General features: G+C 38.8%; 1 protein-coding gene across 1 annotated transcript in view; it reads left to right on the top strand.

Annotated features, from left to right (window-relative positions):
• Positions 1-986: 986 nt before the first annotated feature.
• The window catches only part of LOC113068125 (synapsin-2-like), a 137,037-nt gene continuing 120,971 nt past the window's right edge, over positions 987-17,052 (top strand). The window contains exons 1-2 of the mRNA XM_026240743.1: positions 987-1,061; positions 1,709-2,548. Coding sequence (XP_026096528.1) covers positions 2,199-2,548 — 350 coding nt within the window. The 5' untranslated portion in view covers positions 987-1,061; positions 1,709-2,198. The remainder of the gene's footprint in view (positions 1,062-1,708; positions 2,549-17,052) is intronic.

The following is a 17,052-nucleotide window of genomic DNA, read 5'->3' as shown; positions in this document are numbered from 1 at the left end:
CAGGCCTACCTTTTTCCATTTTTGTAATACCACACATAAAAAACTGCAAATATATGATGAGTTTAACTCTATGGCTTAAATTAATAGACAAAAATGTATTAATAAATCTGGAAAGTTTTTAAATATAAAACAATTGCTCAAACACTGGAAAAACTATAAAATGTAAATGACCTCTTCTGTAATTGTCTGAGCCATAATTTGAGCAGAATAACGTCAGCAGAAGCTCATCTGATTCATTTAACGATTATAAACCACTTAAACAACTAAACAAGTGCTTCCAAAACTGGTTGCTTTCCCATGTTTTGATCCCAGTCCATGTTCAGCATCGTCTCTGCATCGCAGGGAAAGCTATCAGAAATACGCTGAGCACCACGTGATGTTGAGCTGTTTTCTCCCTGCCATGAAGAATAAAGGTCAGAATGAGCAGCACTCACATCACATCAGCGCTTGCTGTTCTCCTACACAACAGCACAAAACACATTCATCTCACTAATCACACAAGACACCGTGCAATTATCCTCATATTCGTTATCCTTTTTCCTGTTTGCCATCAGCGTGTATCTGTCCCCTCTGGGCTTCACACATAAATTATAATCCTTATCTAATTCAGCCTGAGAAACTCGTGACATCTGATGAGCCATCATCCATTTAACCCTTTCTCACCCTCAGAGTTCATCCTTTAACACGCTTCTGTGTTTACAGCAGCCCATAATCAGCCGCTGCGGTGCCAGGATGTTGTGGGTTGTTGCCATGGTGTCGATACGCAGTTGCTAGGTTGCTCTGAGTGTTTTGTATTGTGGTATCTGGTCGTAACAGAAGCATTGGTGTCTGAAGTTTAAATCTCACGCTAAGTATGAATACCCACCACTAATAAAACCTGTCCACAACATAAGAGTTATAGCACATGAGGATCCCATAATGATATTTATACTCAGATGACGGAGTAGAGTTATGTTCTAAATAAACACAAACATGAAGGGGGCATTTCATCATCTGAGCCTCGTGGATGTTTTCAGATGTGTGAAAGAATGAACAAGAGTTATTACCAACAGGAGATTCATGTAAGTATATATATTTTGTTGGAAATCTTCTACTCCTGAGACATTTCAAAGGAAAGTGCAGTTGCTAAGGGGTTCTGAGAGGTTTTGTTTGTTTGTTTGTTTGCTTGTTTGTTTTTATCATGTTGTCAGGCAGTCTCCAGGGTGTTTTCTAGGTATTTTATTATTATTTCTTGTTTTGTTTTTTTACCATGTCATTAGGTAGTTGCCAGGGTGTTCTGGGTGTTTTACCCCAATGCAATTATATTTAATAATGTAAGAAAATGTTTTGTTTTCTATAAAGACTCTTTATAATAAATGGATGAATGTGTATTGGGATCAAAGCGATGTGGGTCAGGAAGCACTGGACTATGAAGAGGTTTTATAAAATGAAAACAGGAATAGAAAACGTTCTGCTCCTGGTTGTGCACTGTGTATGTCTTTAAGGCAATGCTTAACAACCTTATGTTTATCTTCAATTACACTGCAAAAGAGCCTCTACAAACTCTGTATGTGCACTGTTTCTGTCACCTTTGCTAAGCTGCTCATTACTACTGTGGGCCACTGTTGTGTGTTGTGGTGTGAACCCATCAGCATTAAGAATGAGTAAAATGCCACTGTGGATGGTGATCACCATTCCTCAGCCTCCATGTTGTTTGTATTTTCTGCAGTAATGGACTAACATGGGCTTGGCATATTGAGCTCCTGTATTCAGGAGGGGATCACTGACTAAACGATGGCAGAGGATCAATGTTCACAGACCCCCAGAGAGCTGAGCTGACGCGTGTCTCCACCATCTGCAGACCTATTCCTCCAGCCCCAGCGCTGCTAGACCGGGGTCTGCGGGTCAATCCGAAAGAGAGGAGGAGAGCGCGCTGTAGGAGCTCCCCTCCTGTCACGCATATTCATTGGAAACCCCGTTGAGCAGCTGCAGCACGACGTAGTAGAGGCGCGTAAGCAATGATGTAGGAGATCGTGAGGGACGGGGGAGGGAGCGCTAGCGAGGGAGGGAGGGAGACACAGAGCGTGAGCATCTCTTCCTGGCATTCAAGCTGTCAGTGGAGGAAGACGGAGAAATTCAGCAGCAATATCAACCCCACGCTCTTGAGAAGCAGCACAAGACGACCCTCACCTGTAGCCAGAGCTTAACCCTCTCTAGCCATGAACTTCCTACGCCGTCGTCTCTCTGACAGCAGCTTCATCGCCAACCTGCCCAACGGCTACATGTCGGATCTCCAGAGGCCTGACCCACCTCCACCACCTCCTCCCACTGCTGCCAGCGGAGCGGCTCCTGCCCCATCGGCCCCTCCGGAGGACAGGTCCCCCACCCCTTCTCCGGCCCCGGAGCGACGGCCACAGCCCGCACAATCCAGCGGCTCGGGGTTCTTCAGCTCCATCACCAATGCGGTGAAGCAGACTGCCGCCTCTGCGGGACTCGTGGAGCAAAGTCCTGCCGCGGTGTCACGGAGATTCAAGATCCTGCTGGTCATCGACGAGCCCCAACACGAGTGGTGAGTTTTCTGGCTTTGACCTCGACTTGTTGAGTTGTGCTCTATTAGAATTCAAACCAGCTTTGTGCAAAGCTTTGATAAGTTTGTATCTTGTTTTAGAGCTACACTCTCAGTTTTCTCCTGCAATAGTTGATTGGTACCTTGGACAGCACCAATCTTCTTTATGCACCTCTTTAGCAGATGGCTGCATGCAAAGAGGTTTGATTTACAATAGTGTTTGTCACGACGCAAATACAACAGATTGAGCACCAGAACTGCTTTCTACATCACAGAGACTGTTTTGATGTTTTCTGGTTGCCATTACAGGCAATGCACATCACAGTCGATGGAAAGTCTCCCAGTGTGAGTTGTGAGCTGTAATTGAGATGTGTCACTGCTAATTGTGATGAGTGTGATGATCCTATCAATGATGATGGAAGGTCAGACTGCTTCAAATATGAATGATCTGCATTTTTATTGACTAATCCTAATTGGTGATTATGAAAGCTCTGATTGACTCGGGAAAGCCCAGTCCAAATGCACCTGATGAATGTTCAGGGTGCATTACCTTAATGAGCTTAGGTCTGTCATTTACATGCTCCAAAAGACCAGCAGAGACAATTATTCACAGCCTTTGCATAATAAAAATCCCAGAGACACGCTCAGAGAAGAGGAATAACACCTTAGTTACGAGTATGAATATTTGAGTGGCGTTCCTCCAGGGGAGTCAGCACGTGATCTCTCTAAGAAAGCAAATCCAGCTGGGTTTCTGTGGATACTATTGATTTTTCCTGCACTGGAGAAGCCCATAAGGCTTGACAGGACTTACTTAAGAAGCTATTGCTTTTCCTGTTATAAAAGCCAGCCTTGTGCATACACTTGCATTTCATTTAGCAAGACTTTCATGATAGTTCGGTTTATTTAGCATGCTGTAGGGATCTTCATCTTCAGGCCACACGCTGAGCAGTAATCAGTAGGAGTGCAGCTAGAGACGTGTGCCAGGAGATGTGCAGCGAATCTCCAGTGTGTCCTGCTGAATAATCACACAGACGTTATCCTTAGTCACTCCCTTGACACTGGGCTTCTGCCAGAAATCTGTTTGTGCTCATAATCTATAATGATAACTTATCCCTGCGCGTTTCATATGATTATCCACATATATGTATGACGGTCAGTCCTGGCATTAAGGGAGAAAGCTTCATTATTTGTAGTCTTCTGTGTAGAGAATCTTACATAACCACCAGCTTCCATCTTCTGTGTGATCTGCCATGTCCACTCAAAGAAACACAAGACGGTGTGCTCTTCTATTCATGCTTTACTATTCCCTGGTTTTCCTAAATTGCTCATTTAAAAAAAATACTAAATTTCTACTTTATTAAGGAGAAAACCGTGCTTTTGCAGAAGACTGGTTTTCTGAACCTCTCTAAGCCCAGAAGGAAGGGAGAAACCCTGTGGTTTGTGTGAATCCAGATCTCAGTCCTGCCCTTCAGTCTCCTCTGTGTAGATCCGGAGAGAGCAGTATAAGGGCAGTCATGTGATGGAGGAATGAGAAGAGACATGGTGAATCAGCACAGCGAGCCCGAGGCTTGCATCTGTGCACTGTGTGTGTGTGAGGATGCTATTATAGCTGGGAAAGCTACATTTCGACACGCAGATAGATAGTTTTCATATTCCAGTAATGTTTATGCGTTTGCATGCATGTTAATATTCCATTCGTGTGTTTTGTTAAGGGGCACTTGTTATGCTTTTTTATTTTAAGCTTTCTTTTAGTAGATGTTTGTGGATATAAAAAATCTGTAAAGTTACAGAGTCACTGCCAAAGGGAGTTCATTTCTCCAACAGAAAACACTTGACTTACTCGTCTGTAGTTCTGCCGTTGCCTCAAATTCTCCAACACATCCAGACAACCTGTCCTGCCACCAATACGCCCGTATACTGTAGGTCGCTTGTCCAAATCCCTGAAATAGACCCATCCGAGCGTATAAAACAGGGGTGCCCAACCCTGCTCCTGGCGGGTCAAACACACCTGAAGCAAATAATTAAGGTCTTCAGGCTCACTTAAAAATTAAAGGTAGGTGTTTTTGATTAGGGTTGGAGCTAAACTTTGCAGGACAGTCGATCGCCAGGAGCAGGGTTGGGCACCTCTGGTATAGAACAACTACGCCCCTATTGACAGCAGGATGTTTTCATATTAATGATTTGTACTCTTTTATTTGCACTGTAATATGGATTTTGTGTAGCTCAGTGGGTAGAGCATTGTGTTATACAATGAAATGTAACCATACGATTGTGGGTTTGATTCCAGAGAATGTAAATGCTCTATAAATCATAATTTAGCATGATTTCTGTGGGGGGTAGGTTCGATGTGGTCCTTCGAATGAATAAGCCTACTAGTAAAATATGTACGAATTACTGTGAGATTAGTGTAAAAAGTTCACACAATGATTTAAATAATCTCGTGTTTGATTGGAAATGTCAGTTATATGTCATTTCACGATGACAGACACAACACGATACTGTCATTATTTTTACACTTGCTAGAAGGCGCTTAACTTTAAAATTAAAATAAAGGTCGTAATAAGGGGCTTGCGTTTTTTGTAGTCTTACTAATGTGGCGTTGAAAAATAAATTAATTATTAATGCAACCAAGACCAACTTATGAGAAATGAACTGTTAAAAAACGAAAAAGAATTATGAACTAATTTCTGTATCCAATATGGCTGTCATGTCATGTTCTTGAGTCATGTTAAAGATTAGCTTAAAATGAACGAATGGTTTGTGAACAACACACCACTTATAGCAAATAACAAACTGATATTTCAGTCAGAAACTGGCCATGTTAACTGTTTCAATGCATTTTCTCTGAGAGCCACAGTCTGCTTGATTCATGTCTCTGGCCAAGCACAGGTGTGCTTGTGAGTCTGTGTCCCTCAACACATGGAATATTAACCGTAGTGTAATTCAATCATGTCCTCTGGCCTTATTTTACAGCATCCAAACTCAATCAGCATATGCTCCCATCCAGCACTGCTCTGCTGAGCATCATCAGAAACACAGCACATGCTTCAGCTTCAAACTCTGCATCAGAGGCTCATTCAGCGGCTGTTGAGCTTACAGGTGTAACATATGGGTTAGCAGCTAATGCACTGCCATCTATTAAAGCGTAATGCTGAATAAAGCTGTAAAAGATGGCTGTTAGGTGTGACATATGGGTTTGTAAATTGCTTCTGTAGTGCTTTGAGCAAAGAAACGATTTCTTATGAAAATATTGGCACTTATTCAAAAAAGTAACATTTATTTGCACACTTTTCACATTGCACATTGTTTCAAAGCAGCTTTGTAGAAAATCATGATGCTAATGTTTATAATAACTTATTATTTTCCTTCTGATACACAATCATGGGACATTTGATGCTTCATAATAAAGATATTGATCATATTCTCACCAAGGCTTTGAAAATGAAGGATGTTGAATTAGCTTTAATTTATTACAAATTAGCCACTGACTGTAATTACATGGTAATGAGTGTATTTATTTGATAATAAGGAAGTCTGGAACTATATTACAATCTTTAACCTGTAATAAAGTTTTAATACAGGTCCACATGAGATGGACTATTGCAGTTATGTTTATGGTAATATTTAGAGCCCAGTGAAACAGAATCATATCTCAGTAGTCCACTAGTCAAGTCTCGAGGGAAACTTCTGCAGTGTTTCGTAATAAAACAAACAGCTTTCGTGTCATATGATCGGTCGTCTGCTGGTCTGGTTTAATGAGGCTGCTGATGCTCGTGATGTGGAACACATCTGCTCAGATGAAGGACTGAAGGATCAGGTGCAGCCTTCATTTCTCTGGACACTAATGAGACTTGCCTGAAGATTTTCATTCTGTAGCTTTGACAGATTGCTGCTGAAAAATCATTTGTGCAATTATTAGAAACTCTAGGCCAGAACTTTTTAATTGTTTAGTGATTGAGCTCTCAGTATTTTACAGTGCACCAACAATTACTGTACATAATTTCATCAAAAACATCATGAATAATAAAACATGGATTATATTTGAAGTGTTTTAATCATTCCTCATTGGACTGATTTCAGTGTGTGTGACGACTTCTTCTCACAGACGCTGAAGGATCTGGAAAACTGCAGAGAATTTTGTCAAAACATTGTCATAAACTGTTGTCAGTGCTGAATACGATCCAGCTGACATGTGTTCATTTCTGTAATAACAGGTCAGAATCTACAGCAGAGGTTTGATGATACAATAGTGTGTTATAAGACTGATGTGCTGTTCAGATCTCAGAGTTTAGATGATTAAACTACAATTAAAAACGCCTGAGAGTCAAACATGATAAATGTGACCCTGGACCACAAAACCAGTCATTAGGAAAATTTTAATTAAATTTGAAATTCATAACTTCATAATAAATAATCTGAACTCTGAATAAATCATCTCTCCAGTGATGTGTGGTTTGTTCGGAGGACAATATTTGTCTGAGATACAACTATTATAAATCTGGAATCTGAGGGAGCAAAAAAATCACAATATTAAGAAAATCATCTTTAAAAGTTGTTCAAATGAAGTTCTTAGCAATGCATATTACTAATCAAATAATTAAGTTTTGATATATTTGCTGTGGGAAATGTACTAAATATCTTCATGGAACAGGATCTTTACATAATATGCTGATGATTTTTGTCATAAAAGAGAGATGTATAATTGTGACTCATACAGTGTATTGTTGTCTATTTCTCCAAATACACGTCTGTGCTCCTGATGACTGCTTCTGTGCTGCAGGACACTGATGATAAAACAACAGATCTGATGCTGAAAATGAGAACAGTAGTGTGGGAATTTGTGTTTGTGGTTAGTGGACGAGATTACTAGTTAAAGATTATTAATATTAGTATTATTTGTAGTTAGTATACACATTTCAATACTAATGTCTCTTTTTCAAAACTCTTTACACATCTCTCATCACCAGCCTTCAGCTTGGCAGAGATGTTAATTTCACAAAGAGAAGTCTCAAATCAACTTATTCTTGTGTAACACTAGTAAAGATTGTCACTCATAAAACACAGACAATGTTTTCTTTTGCTTTCTTAAAAAAAAACACAAAAAACAAGAATGACTAACTCTATTATTTAGAATTTACTGCAGTATAAAATTACAGTACAAAATAATTGCTCAGTTTCTCTTTTTGTATAGAGTAGATGCTAATGAAGGTCTTCCGCTATATCTCACAGTGTTCCTGTGGCTCGAGTGGTAGAGCATTGCATTAGCAGTGAAGGTTGTGGGATCTATTCCCAGGGGACACATGTTAGGCGAAAACTGTTAGCTTGGATAAAAGCACATGTTAAATGTATCTAATCATTCTGCTAGTATTTCATTTGTTCGTTTTAGAATATATGACAGTAGATAGCAGTATTATAAAATTTGCTGCCTTCTTCAGTTTTGTATTAGGTTTTGAACTGTTTTGAGGAATTGTCCTGCAGATACACTGAGTTCTGTTGGTTATTGTCTCTGAGTGAGAAAGCAGCTCATGGAACTTGACAGATGTATGCACTGAACACCTTTCGTGCCAGAGAAGTGATAAATGATATGCAGTTTAGCCCACACTGATGCTGTGTGCTCGTGAGCGTATGTGAAGAATAAACATTAGTGGAGAAAACAGATCCTGCAGCATTTACATCACCTGATCCCAGAAATGACGTTCAGATGTCTGTTAATGTGTCCTTAAACGGTTGATTCTGATTGGCTGAATAGAGCTGTTGCTATATTTTCCACTGAGCTGAAGTAGTTTCAGGTGAAGTCCTTTCATGAGAACAGGACGTCTCCTCACACACGCCCCAGGCCCTGTCCCAAATGACACATCTGATGTGCACGTGCAGACCCATGATGGTCACTGCAAGCCTGTAATATCCATGAGGCTGAAGGGTGTCTCATTTGTCAGTTTCACTTTCATAAAGTTGCTTATGAGTGCATCTCAGAGGACACTAAAGCCTCGCTGTACACAGAGTGTGTGTGTGTGTGTATAATGCTCCTTCTGTTGCTCTGACCCTTTGCCGTATCTTGAGTGAAAATACAGTTATTAGAATAGGATGCACTTACACGCACAGTAACACATAGGGTGATAGGATTCAACCTGCATATATAGACATATAAGTATATTTAAAAAAATATGCAAACAAAAATAGGCAAAATATATTAGAAGAAAATATATACATATTTTAGCAAATATACATTTTTGGCTTTATGTTAAGTATATATAAAGTTTTTTTTTCCATGTATGGGGCAGGCTAGTTATCTATGTGAATGCATGTTTTGTGTGTGTGTGTGCAGGTCGTATGTTTAGTGTGAGTGTTTTAGTGTGTGTGTTGGTGTGTGCTGATTCACAGACTGTCCTCAGAGAGATCTGTGATGAATGAGCTGCCATTAAAGCTTTGGGCTGAACTGATCACTCCTTCTTTTTTGATAAGACAGCCATTAATATGACTTCTGCTGCTGGGTTTGTGCTTTAAAACCAAATGAACAGACACTGGCATTATCTGACTGGATTGACACGTGAAACACAAAGGTAGGCTAATATTGACAAGCAGTGTATGCTGTATATTATATATTGAGCATTAGTTATGATATCATAATCCTGTGAGAATGTTAGCGATTTGCAATCAGGAATTGATCAACAGAAATCTGTACCTGTGCACAAACATCACAGGGTTTATTCAGTAAAAAAAAAGAAGATCTATTTAAAAGTTTTATTTAAAACAGTAGCATATAAATCAATCATTGCATTAATGTATGTCTAAAATCTAGCTGAAATAAATCTGAAAACCATTTATTTAAAAAGCTAATTATGTTATCATCTAGCATCATGTCACTTAAAAACTAAAATATAATTTGCTCTTTACTAAATAATGAAAGTGCTATTATACTTTTATAACTATTATAACTGTACTAGATATATTTAAATTATTATCTATAATTCTGACTCGACTTTCGGCATTTTGAATTTCATAAACATATACTTTTTTGAACACCATCTAGACGCTTCATCCGATCTTCACACAAATTGGTGCAGACCTTTGTGACTCCATGCTGCCAAAAACCTAAGAAAATCATGATGATACACTAAAGTGTCTGTGTATAACGCAGCAATGAATGTGACGGTGAGCAAGTGGACGGCCAAGTGGACATGGGACTTTATCCCTACAGTGTGTAGTTACATTGAGCTAAAAGTTTTTGCTAATAATTAAACAATTATGTTAAAAACCAGTACAGACTACAGAGTTAAATGATGCTCAGTTTTCCCATATATGCTTATACATTTTGATACAGACGTACTATATTCCACTAAAATGGTTCACCTTAATGCATGTACACAATGCTGATTTAATGCATAAACAGCTTTAGTGAAATGCTTTTTAGCCAGCTTTAAAAAGAATAATAATAATAGTAAAATAAAAACACTAAAGAATGAGCGGGATGGTTGTTTTTTATATTGCAGGCGAAATGTAGAAATACTGTCTCTGTATGCTGAATGAACATCAGTGAAATGAATGACCTATCAACTTTTGCAGACAGAAGCCATACATACAGTCAACTCTACAGGAGTTAGACACATACTGATCTGTTGCTTGCTAAACGTTTATATGCACAGATTCACATCAGCTCATTCTGAGAAACCATGATGTTAAAAATATGACCCAGATTATATCATATTTGGACTTAGTAGATATAAATATCATTCACTCATCAACCGTCTGTACAGTGTATGGAAACTTATTTCAAGCATGGCCGTTGAGACTTTTTACTGCATAATTTGGACCTTTTTTCTTTTATATCTAACAATCTCTCTTTTTATGTTTTTATTGAAAGTGAAAGTGAAAGTGAAGTCATAATTCTGAGAAAAGACTTCACAAGTCACAACTGCGAGATATAAACTCACAATTCTGAGAAGCAATGACAGAATGGGTTAGATAAAGTTACGGTTTCTATTCTGTGCGTCGAAACAGAAAAGTCAGAATTGTGAGATGTTAACTCAGAAATACGAGTAAAAACAAAAACATGTGAACTCAGAGTTAGTTTTAATAACTTGCCAGTTGTTAAGCTCACAATTCTGTGAAAAGGTAACATTGTGATTCTAAAGTTATTTGTTTGTTTTTTATCCCTGACAGAAGTTAGTCTGCTTCTGAAACCGAAGCTGTTGAGAAACACTGAACTAAAGTCTGTCTGATAGGACTACATCAGAAACCCCAGTCGTCTGGTGAATCATCCTCATAACTGTGTTTGATAACAAGTGTGTTGTGCTCTCCCCAATCAAATATAACCCAGAATTCTTCAGTTAGCATTCGATTTGATCGAGAAGCAACTCCGCTCAGGCTACAGCTTTTCCAATCTGAAGTAAGAAACCCCACTGTGCACTTTAGTAAACACACAGCCTGGAGACTGTGAATGTTTGTCAGCAGCCAAAGACTGTGTGTGAGCTGAACTCATGTGATCTTACAGCTCTGTGTGGAAAGAAAATGATCATCTAGTCTAATGTCCATCTTGATGCAGAAATAATACAATATTGTATCAGGTATTCTGCGTTGAAATGATTGACATAGTTCATCTCATTTTAGCACACTTCTGTGTATCTTGCTGTCTGTCAGTCATCTTAACATTGAGAGATGTTGGCAGGAATTCATACATTAATATAAAATCATGCATTGCTTCAAATGACAAAGAATAGAGAACAGAAATTGAATATAAATAATGTAATATGCATTTGTTGATTGTTGGTGATTTGCTCAAATCTCTAGCACTAAGTGAAGCTGAGTATGATGTGTTTATGATCCAGACATGGATGATGTTGGAAATTAAGATGATATTAACAGTCCTTCTTCTCCGATGATATCAAATAATCATGAAGTGTAACGTTGTCCTTGAAGAATGTTCAGACACAGAAGCTGGCCATGAAGTGTGTGTGTGTGTGTGTGTGTGTGTGTCTGTGTGTGTGTGTGTGTGTGTGTGTGTGTGTGTGTGTGTAGATCAGGTTTGTCAGCCTGCTGTCATCCTCCAGTGAACGAGGCTGTGTTGATGCAAGCAGAGATTAGGAGAAATAATGTGACAGTGCTGTGACAGTTACACAGCTGAGTCACGGCTTCTCTGTGCAAAGACGTAACGCAGAATAAAAGCCAGACTAACCTAAGCCTGCTCTGACCCGCCTCAGCCTCTAGTATCAAATCCTCCAGGTGTAATTCTGTCTGTGTAAATGCATTCATGTCACCTCCGAGCAGCACTGAACTGTAAGAGACATTGTGTGCCACTTTTACAGTGTGAGAAACACCTGTGTCAGATTTAAGATTACAAACATTTCATGATTAATGTGAAATACTTTAGAAAGTAGTACGGTCAAACAATTAATCACATCCAAAATAAAAGTTGTTGTTCACATAATTTATGTGTGTGTGTGTGTGTGTGTGTGTGTATAAACACACACACACACAGTATATATATATATTGAAAATATTTACATGCACATATTTATATCATATTTAACATATAAACACGACACTTTTTTCCTAAATAGACACATGCATGTGTATTTATTTATACATAATAAATATAAACAGTACACTCATACATGAGATGTACACAAAAACTTTTCTTTGATTAATTGGCACTATTAGAAAGATGTAGGGAAATTTTACTGATCGAATATGCTATTAATTTTTACATGACGATTCAGAAACTCAAAAGTGGATGAAGCATGATTTCAGCAGGATTTCTTCTTTCTCTGTCAGTGTAGCGTGGTCTGACTCTGGCAGAGATGGAGCTGATCAGGACAGCGAGGGTTAACTCTCTCGTGGTGCGGAAGAGTGTGTGTGTCGCTCAGTGCTTTGATACACACTCTCTTTACTGTAGTGTTACTCTGACAGCAAACTCTGTGTGACTGCTGAAGAGAGGAACACCTCTCGCTGGGGAGAAGTATTCTGAAAGATCTGAGATAATGTAGAGCGTAACTATCACGTCTCTCAAGGTGAGCGGCTATTTACAGCATCTGTTATGTCCTTCAGAGATGTGAGTGTTCATTAAATTAGAGAAAACATACAAAGACATACATAGACTTGAAATGTAAATTCAGAAACCAGTTAAAACAAGTTAAGCAATAAACTGTGTGTTTAAATGCCAAAAATAAATCTTAAAAAAGTCACAGTAAACCACTTTCCAAAAAGTGAAACATTTCTGAAAACATAGCACTGCATCAGTGTCTCATAAATGGATGCTCTGCAGTGAATGGGTGCCGTCAGAATGAGAGCTAGGTCAAAAACATCAACTATTGGTAGGATTTTGATGTGAGTTATAGATTTTTCACTGGAGCAAGGATTGCTATGGATTATGATGGATTATGGTTTTTATGGATATTTTAGCCAGCAGTAACAGTTTGTAGTTAAAATCATCTTAATGCTGGATGTGTTTCAGCTGTTGTCTTCTCCAGATGTTCACTGATGGACTGCAGTGCTGTGGATTATTGTGATGTTTTTATCAGACTCTCATTCTGACGGCACCCATTCACTGCAGAGCATCCACTGATGAGACACTGATGCAGTGCTACGGTTCTACAAACCTGAACCTTTAAAGGCATAGCACTTTCATCTAGCTCCAAACGTCTATGACTTCCTCTTTTAATCAGTTCACAGAGAACATACTCAGATGGTTTCTGCTGCTCTGAAACCAGAAAGAGAGAGAATAATGACAGAACAGAAAAATGCAAACAGGTTGTGTATTGTGAAACACAATATTTGTAGAGCAATCTCACATCGTTCAGCGCTCGGGGAGATCGTGGCTGTGTCAATGTGAAGTGAACTAGAGAGAAATCAAAGAAGAGTATTGATCCTAACCTAAAAGAGTCTAATCTTTCACAGACCTCAATCTTTCAACAAGAGAGGCCTAATAAACTGTTCAGAAAATCAAGCAGCTCTTGATATTCTCTGTGCATTACTGGGATCTTGTTCAAATGCTGTATACAGGTAATGACACAAGGCCTATCAAGCAGTGCTGGTCAGTAACAGAGTAACTTCAGTACTGTACTAAACTACATTTTTCAATTATCTGTACTTTACTGAAGTAGTTTTATTTGGAGTAACTTTTACTTTTACTTCACCACATTTCAAAGCGTAAGTCTGTTTTTTCAGTTGTTTGTCAGCACACATAGCCTCAGTTACAGCATGATCTGGATCAGCTAGCCAAGTAGACAAAGATAAATGTTTATTCATAACCATGCTGAAAATGAGTCAATAATGTTAGATAATGTTAACTGACTAGCTAACGAGCTCGCTGGTGTTAAACTGAGGTATTGAGGTATTTGGGGCAGTATTTATTATAGGATTATAGCCTATATAAAACTGCAAAACCAACATTCATCTATAAGTACTTTATACTTAAGTACATACAAAATCTAGTACTTCTGTACTTTCACGTGAGTAAAACTTTTACTTTTAGTGGAGTAATATTTTATGATATGACTGTACTTGAGTAAAAGTACTTGATTTGTGTACTTTGATCACCACTGCTATCAAATGATCAATCAACCCGATGGGTCAAGGTACAGTAAATTATGCAAATAAACCCTGACATTACACAGGCTATACCTACCATTGACTATAGTTGGAAACTAGAAGTACATCTCATTTTAGATACAGATCGCCGGTTAGCAGGGAGAAAGTGATGTAGATTTATATAATCATGAGTCAAATTCATCTGTGTGTTATATTTAATGAGAAGTTCTGCTTTGTGTCCATGCATGAAGACTCTCGCCTCATCTAAAACAGTGTGTATCGTGTGCATCACAGGGACTTCTTCTGTAAGACTGTCTGTCCATGTGCTGTAGTAGTGGAGGGATTGTTACTCAAGTTTGTGTATCAGCAGTGAATAATTCACTCTTTCAGAACTACTGGAACTGACTTCTTCATGGATGTGTCATTGAATTACTAAATTACTAAAATGTTTTACTATTATTCTAGTAAATTGAACTGTTTGATTGGCTGCATCCTTGTGGCTAAACACTTAGAAAGACAAAAAAAGTTGTAACTGGGGAGATCCCCTTCAAAAGGTGCTAATATTTACCATTTAGGTCATATTAATTATTAGTTTAATATGCACACATAAGATACTAATATGCACCTTTTCAGGGTAAATACAAAGGTTGTCATTTTAAATAATGTTGTAATGTTTTAATGTTACTGAAATGTGGACTTTACGATATGCATGTACTACAAATGAATTATAAAGAAACTGATCTAATCATTTTCTTCAAATGCTTGTGAAGTGTAAAGCAGTTGTCTGCAGATGGGAGGTCTAATAACCCAGCACTATATTAGACAAGGCTTATGAAAGGCTCGTGCTGTCACACTTCTCTGGGGGCAATGTCTGCCAAACCCTCGTCCTCCAGAGGACTGCAAAGTCATTGGGCAGCAGCGCATGAATTCTGATGGCCTTCGGTTGACACGCGGTGCGTACGTGTCAGAGCGACGGGACGAATGAGAATCCAAAATAACAGATTTATTTGCACAAAGAAAACCAGACGTAGGACAAAGGAATTGATGATCGACACTGGATGAAGAACACTAAACAAGACACTGCTTAAACACACAACTAAACCAGAGGAAGACGAGACACATGTGGAATCAAACTGGAAGCAGGAACAGGAAGACCAAATTTGGCAATAGGAAAACACAAGGGAAACTAGATCTAAAGACACACGGGACACATAAGAAACTTAACAAAACACACAGACAAGTCCATGGCATGATATATGTGATATATTCCTGTCAACACACTTCTGACTCCTGGGAAACCCATTCATTCCAGCACAAAGACATGGTATCTGCCAAAAACACATTCACACAGTCAGACAGAACAACAGACACTGACAGCTAAATAAGATTCACTGTTCTGCTAAAAAGCTATTAACTGTTCTTTTTTTTCTTAATTCTTTTCATTTTCATCAGTCTGAATGGTGTATTGTGGATCAAACATTGGATTAAAAAAGGAAAGGAAAGAAACTGATTCTAAAATGAATTCAGAAGTTGCTGTGTTAAAGCAGCAGTGAATAATTTCTGTCACTAATATAAGTTATAACCAAATAGAGTTGCAAAATAATTAGAAAAAAAAAAAAATCTTCCAAGTAAACTATTTGCATTGTCTTGACTGGAATTGTACTGATAAATAGTTGTGAAGGTAATATAAATCTGAAGTTTGGAGGGGCATATGCTTTGAGAGTTGCTCTGGTGCTACTGTATAAAGTTAGCTGATGTGGATCAGTGGATGAAAAGATATGTGTATATTGGTTATTTGAACCAATTTATTGAAACAAACTGTCTGAAAGAGCCAGTTCACAGAAACAAATCGAAAAATCTTCTTTATTGTTCTACTGAAGAAAAAGTCACCTACGTCTTTTTTGGCCTGAGGTTGAGTAACTATCCCTTTAAGCCACAGATGTTACACGATTCAGGGAAGTCAAACGATAAATAGCTTACTTGCATTAAAGTCTTGGAAGATTAGAACGTCTGGCCTGTTTAATGATGTCTTAAATCTCACTGAGATCCAGATCGATCCAGGGTGAAGCACCGCAGGTGATCTACAACTGCAGGTCGTCACAAATCACTGATCGATCGATGAAGTCAAACACTTATCCATGTACAGCTACCAGAGAAGGGTTAACCAGTAAACGGCCAAATACATCTCTAGAGTTTGTAATCAGTGTTTAGACTGTAACAAGATAATTGTCACGTCAGGAGTATTTTGGCATCAGAGCTGGCACTCAGAGTCTGTGGACGAGGATCGGTGGAGTCTTAATGTGATTCACATTTCAGCGTGTCAGGTACAGACATGGGGTGGATACGCTTACTGACGCCACGATTGGATTGTCTGTAGGATTTCAGTACGCTGTGATTTGATTAGAGTGTGCTTGAGCTTTCTTCCTGTCATGATAATTGACCTCTTTTCTTAGACTTCGTAGCACAATTAAATTTCCCAAAAAGCTCTTGGGACTCATGCCAGCAATAAAAAAGGACAGAACACTGTCCTCAAATAACACAGAACAGACTGATTCAACTCACACGTTTGCCAAATCTCCTCCAAACGCAGCATATCCCACTACAGCCCGTCTCTGTCTCTCGGTCAGCTCTCTCGCTCCTGACCTCATCATCCTGTGCACAGATACGCTCACTAGGTAGTAAACAAACTGCACACTGGGACAGGGCCGACTCAATCCAGTGAGATGACTATGCACAACGTCACTAGACGTCACCGCTGGAATGAATCAACACCAGACATACATCACCACAGATAAACAGTCAGAATGTTCTACACTATGCTATAGCAGGAAATGCACAAGTTACGATTCATTGGGGGCTCATTTACTTGCAAGAACACTGCTGCTCTGTTTGGTTGTAAATGCATCAAAACCAAAATAAGACTTGTATTCGATGTCATGAAATGCATTAGCTTTTAAAATTTCAGTCACTACCAAATGCGT

Source organism: Carassius auratus, linkage group LG36F (genome assembly GCF_003368295.1).
Source record: "Carassius auratus strain Wakin linkage group LG36F, ASM336829v1, whole genome shotgun sequence".
Classification (NCBI taxonomy): Eukaryota; Metazoa; Chordata; class Actinopteri; order Cypriniformes; family Cyprinidae; genus Carassius; species Carassius auratus.
Note: the sequence above shows the minus strand (reverse complement) of the source record. Positions and strands in the feature narration are given on the sequence as shown.